This window comes from Gavialis gangeticus, unplaced genomic scaffold (genome assembly GCF_001723915.1).
Source record: "Gavialis gangeticus isolate Ggan-Ray unplaced genomic scaffold, GavGan_comp1, whole genome shotgun sequence".
NCBI lineage: Eukaryota > Metazoa > Chordata > Crocodylia > Gavialidae > Gavialis > Gavialis gangeticus.
In genome coordinates this window covers 152,386,543-152,392,629 of record NW_017728992.1, presented here as the reverse complement: position 1 = coordinate 152,392,629, position 6,087 = coordinate 152,386,543, and the positions used below count along the sequence as shown (strand labels likewise).

The 6,087-nt window shown below is 39.5% G+C and overlaps 1 protein-coding gene across 1 annotated transcript in view; it reads right to left on the bottom strand.

The window, feature by feature from the left end:
* Positions 1–6,087, bottom strand: part of SLC26A7 (solute carrier family 26 member 7) — a 215,834-nt gene that overhangs the window by 105,058 nt on the left and 104,689 nt on the right. Inside the window, exon 5 of the mRNA XM_019527911.1 lies at positions 3,201–3,353. Coding sequence (XP_019383456.1) covers positions 3,201–3,353 — 153 coding nt within the window. The remainder of the gene's footprint in view (positions 1–3,200; positions 3,354–6,087) is intronic.

Genomic DNA, 6,087 nt, shown 5'->3' with positions numbered 1-6,087 from the left:
TGGGGGGGGGGGGGTTGAGGTGAGAGAGACTTAACTGTGGGCATTTACTACAGGCCACCAAACCAAGTGGAGGAGCTTGATCTGGAGTTCTCAGAAGAACTGACAGAGGCCATGCATGAAAGGGACTTGGTGGTCATGAGCAACTTCAATTACCCAGACATAGATTGGGAGGACCACTCCTCTAGATCAGATTGGTCTTGTAGCTTCTTAACTGCAATTGATAAGCTCCTTCTGACCCAGGAAGTACAAGGGCCAACCAGAGGTACCACTCTCCTAGACTTGGTCTTGGCCAAAGGAGATGATCTGGTGTGTGGATTGAACATTGAGGGTAACCTGGGCGAGAGTGACCATGAGCTCAGATTCACTGTCCACCGCAAGGCTGACAAATCAATTAGCAGGATTGAAGTCCTGGACTTTAAAAATGCTGACTTCAACAGGCTCAGGGGAGGTGGGGAGGTGATGCAGGCTGGAAGGTGAATGGGGTGCACAAAGAGTAGTCGTTCCTCAAGGACATGACTCTTAAAGCACAAAAGAAAACCATTCCCATGAAGAGCAAAGGTAGCAGAAGGGCTAGCAAGGCCTGATGGGTCAATAGGGACATTGCAGTCCTCTTGAAAAAGAAAAAAGAGGTGTATACACAATGGAAGCTAGGGACAATCCACAAGGAGGCTTATGCAAAAGTGGTCCGTACTTGTAGGGAAATGATTACGAAAGCTAAGGTGGCAACTGAGTTTAAATTAGCCATGGGAGTCAAGGACAATAAGAAGTCCTTCTTTAGGTATGCAGTGAGCAGAAAGAAAACAAATGGAAGCATGGGGTCCCTGCTTAACACCTCGGGACAGCTGGTAATGGACATTCAGGAAAAAACTGAACTCCTGAATGCCCACTTTGCTTCAGTATTTCACTGGACCAAGGGGAAAGACAAGCAAGATAATGATCACAGGGGGCATGGTGGGATGCTAAGCTGGTGCAAAACCACTAGAAAAGCTAGACATTTTTAAGTCAGCAGGACCAGATGGACTTCACCCAAGAGTGCTGATGGAGCTGGCTGAGGTCATCGTGGAACCCCTGACAGAAATCGTGGCACACAGGGGAGATCCCTGAGGATTAGAAGATGCCCAACATTGTGCCCATCTTCAAGAAGGGGAAGAGGGAGGACCCCGGCAACTATAGGCCGATCAGCCTAACCTCCATCCCAGGGAAAATCCTGGAAAAACTTATTAAAGGATCTATGTGTGATATGCTCGTTGAGTGTAAGATTCTGAACAACAGCCAGCTTGGCTTCATTGTGGGTAGGTCTCGTCTTACCAATCTCATCTCCTTCTATGAACAGGTCTCTTGCCACCTGGACACAGGAGAGAAGATTGACATTATACACCTAGACTTCCAAAAGGCTTTTGATATAGTATCCCATAATATCCTTGTGGAAAAATTGGAAGATTGCAGGCTTAACTGCTCAACAGTTCAAAGGGTGAAAAACTGGCTGCATGGTAGGACCCAGAGAGTTCTCATGAATGGATCTGTTTCATCCTGGTAAGAAGTGGTCAGTGGTGTTCCTCAGGGATCCATGCTTGGACCAGTGCTTTTCAACATTTTTATCAATGATTTGGATGTGGATCAATGATTTGGGGTGAAAACCTCACTGGCCAAATTTGTAGACAACACCAAGTTATGGGGGACCGTGGCCATGCCAGAAGATAGATTGCAGATATAGGTGGACCTGGACAAGCTGGAGAGTTGGGTGGATTGGAACCCGATGACGTTCAACACTCAGAAGTGTAAGGTGCTCCATCTGGGGGCAACCAATCCCCAACATACCTACAGGCTAGATGGCAACAATTTGACTTGCACCACGGCAAAAAGGGACCTAGTGATAGTGATCAACCATCGCAGGAACATGAGCTAGCAGTCCAAAGCTGTGGCCAGCAGGCAGACAATATGCTGGCATGCATTAACCCTTGCATCTCATGCAAAACTAAGGAAGTGATACTCCCACTGTACCCCACACTGGTGAGACCACAGCTGAAGTACTATGTCCAGTTCTGGGCGCCGCACTTCAACAAAGACATGGAAAGACTTGAGAGGACCAGAGAAGAGCCCCCTGTATGATCAGGGACTTGCAAGACAAGCCATACGAGGAGAGACTGAGGGACTTGGGCCTCTTCAGCCTACAGGGGACTTGGTAGCGGCTTACTGCTGAGAAGATTTGTTAGAGCCTTACCACTACGTCAGGAAAGTACATCAAGAACTTGGTGAACAGCTGTTCACCAGGGCACACCTAGGGAAGACCAGGAGCAATGGATACAAATTCCTGGAAGGCTGCTTCAGGCTCAGTTCTAGGAAAAACTTGTTCAGACTGTGGAATAAACTCCCTCCAGTGGTGGTGCAGTCACCTACCCTGGAAATCTTCGAAACAAGACTGAACAGTCACCTCGCTGGGGTCACTTGAACCCAGTTGTTTTTTCCTGTCTAGTGCAGAGTGACTGGACCCGATGATCTACAAGGTCCCTTCCAGCCCCTAACAATCTATCAATCTATGAATGTGATTCATTAGGATTTTGCCAGTTTTAGAAAATTCCTGCTTTTTGTATGTGATAGTTCCAAGCCAAACAAAAGTATAAGGTCGGCCCACATGTTCTCAACAGGTTCTCCATTCAGTTTTGTTTGCTTTCTGCAAGAGATACAAAGAAACACAGAAAACATCTTCTGGTACAAGGGCTGTTTCTGTAACTACATGATATCTGAGGACCTATGTTGCTGTAATTGATTTCCACTGAACTTGCACCATACATAAAGAAAACAGGAAGAGAAGTTATAGAAAGTGGTAGTGTAGTTGTTCTCAAGAGTAAATGTAAGAAATAATGTTTAACTGCAGTTGGCCAACATTGGCCTCTCTCACTGCTTCACAACAACAATTACTCTTTTGTTTTTATATTTAAAACTTCCCATATGTTAACATTTTAGGCCTCAAAGTCTTGTATTTATGTAATAAACAGTAAATATATGAAAAATGTTTTATAAACTGAGAACATATGTGACTTCTTTCTTAATTATTTGGCCAAACTGTTTCTTGTTTTTACATTAACGTTTAACAAGGAAAATTAGCTTTAGATTTAATAAGAGGCAGGTGTGACTGTGGGTAACTATAGACAATACAGTAAACTTTGGCAGATTGTCTGAATATCTGACTCCATACTTACCAAAACTAGATCAATGGGAAGAATGACTTTAATGATTCTTTTAAATTTTTCATTCAGTTCTTTAACGAGAACAAGCACCACAACGCTCATCAAGGACAGAAGTAAAGCTTCTAATTGAACCGATTTGATATTTTCAAAAATGTAGGCATAAATCTATAGTGAATAAAAACAGACAGACAAACAACAACTAGAGATGTAAAATGCTTCATTCTAGAATATATCTTTCACACTATAGAGCATACCCTAAGTATTCTTGCATATTATTCTGTCAGAATTATCCTTGAGACGTGAGCCAATGCTGTAGGAGTTAAGCAATCTGATATACTGTCATTTGTTCAAAATTCTGTAGAGAAATAAATCATTTATCTACTATTACAAGACAACCTTCAACAGTTCAGAAAGATGTGAATACCTTGCAAAAATATTTAGATATAAAGAGTACTGTAAATTTCTAGCAATAAAAACACTTTAAATTTAAAAAAAAACACATTTATCTTGAGTGTATGACAAAGCAAGCTTACTAGTAAAGGAGCCATAACTGAGATTTTATTCATTCCTTATAAATGTAAAGCTCCCACTTAATTCACTGAGATAATGACATGGTAAAACAAAGTTAGAGCCACTTATTTGAGATTGGGATCACTAATGAAATATTATAAGTCTACCAGCACGTCAATGAACAGGTTTTATTTAATTCAAACACTGATGGTATAACTATTAAATCTGATTAATCAATCACTTGATAGCACATAAGGGAACCAATACAATAACAATATCAAACATTTTCAGGTCACATGGCTCACTAACACACTGAAAGCATTCACCCACTCACAAAAATGAACATGTGACTATCTGCCATAAATGCTGGGTGCTGGCTACTGTAAAATGGGTTACATAACTCATATTCTTTTGTTTGCTCACTCCAAAATAATTGATTACCTCCAGTCCAAAATATCCTTGATTACTTTTTGAGATGAGTAAGACAAACTAAAGAAATTTAGCCCCCAGGTTACTGTTCCAAATTTGAAGATTCAGAAAACAAAGGCACAAACCCCTGTGATTAAGATGAAGAGATATCAATGAGAAAATGGATTGTCTATGACAACCGATGTCACTGAGAAATCTTTCAAATCTGCAGAAAAGAAAATAAAGTAGGCCCTAATGCAGGCTGAAACATAAACTGAACATATAAAGGAAGCTGAGAGAATGAATTTATTCCAGATTTCCAAGGGTGTCGAGAACACTTGAAGGTTTACATGAAAAAGACCAACTGTCTAAGGCTAATAACTTAAACATGTCTGGGAAAAAGTCCCCATTATTTTCTGAGACGTACATCTTGTGTGAGGAAGAAAGAAATGAAAGGGACTTCAAAGAAATTAATTTTGGACACGTAACAAAATCATGATAGGTATTTCCATTTCACATAACAGTTATCCCATATGTCTGTCCAAAGCGGATCACAAACATGCCTGGCTGAAACCTATAAGAGAATCCAGGAAACTCATTAATTCATGATAATATAGAAAAGAAGTATCAACAGACAACAGAGCCAAAAAAGAATACCAATACTCTCTAATGAGGAACTGAGGAAACCCTACAATTCATAACTAAATCTCTTCTTTATACACTACAAAATTCAGACCAATAAGGGAATTGACTCTTACATATGGAAAATCATGTGTTTGCTCTGGGGAAACCTAAAAAGACCAACAAAATAAATTGAGAAACCTCTGCTTATTAGAACAAATTAATTTTTGCACCAAAGGACCCATATTTTAACACAAGCATTGTTAACAAGATTGGAGATTTGGAGCTAAAATAAAGACATTTTTAAAACTTTATTATGAAGTTTGATTTCCAATTTTTGTCAGATTTTAAGAATTACGTTATTCATTAAGTAAAACAATTACAGAACAAAAAAAACTGTGAAAAAGAGAAGAAATCTGATTGTTCACAAAGAGAAAGATACCAGAACCCAGTCCTTTGAAAATTAGCTTTCAGACTCTAGAATAATAACAAGCACACTTCAGTGGGAATATTCCTCAGAAGCTGGAAAAACTGTGAATTTTTAAAGCTAACTTGTTTGGGTATTGTCAAGCCTTTGTAAATAAAATGATTTGTAGAAGAGTCATAAGTTTGAAGAATAGTTAATTAAACCACAGCCTCTATCCACATGGTACCCTTGTGTAATCAAACAATGAGGATGTTATTTTGTGTGGCTTCAGACTTGGCAGTGCAGCACAATTGTTAAAAAATGCACATTACACACAGCATGGGACTTGGACTCCGTGCCCTTGCAGAAACTGTGATCAATTAGTACAAAAGAAAGAATTCCAGCAAGCTGTGCCAAAATGTTCATGAGGTCATCAACGGCTCAGAAGCTAGTTCCAATATCTAAAGCAAAGTTGATAAGGACGCAGAAGAACTAGAGATTCTCATTATTGAAATAAAAAAGTTACAAGTATTTTTCAAGCAACCAATTCTGCTGAAGTGTTAGCACTTGGCAACCCATGTCTATCTCCTATGGATCTAGGTCTTTATTAGGTAAACTGAAACATCCTAATGTAGGTAAATCACAGAGGTCTCTCTATTCTACCCAAAGATAGTTTTATATTGCTCTTCTGCAGAAGAAATTTTGAAAAGCAAATGAAAGTTTTACTTCTATGACCTTTATGGGTTCACTATAATTTTTAATCAAGGATTTCTATAGATAATTCTTACATTTTTATTCCTTATTTTTGAAAGAAGGAACACTAGAGACATTTTTGTTTCTACCATTTAATTTAATAGATTTCATAGATTTTATAGACATTAGGGCTGGAAGGGACCTCAGAAGATCATCGATTCCAGGCCCTCACCTGAAGGGCAGGAAGTCAGCTGGGGTCAT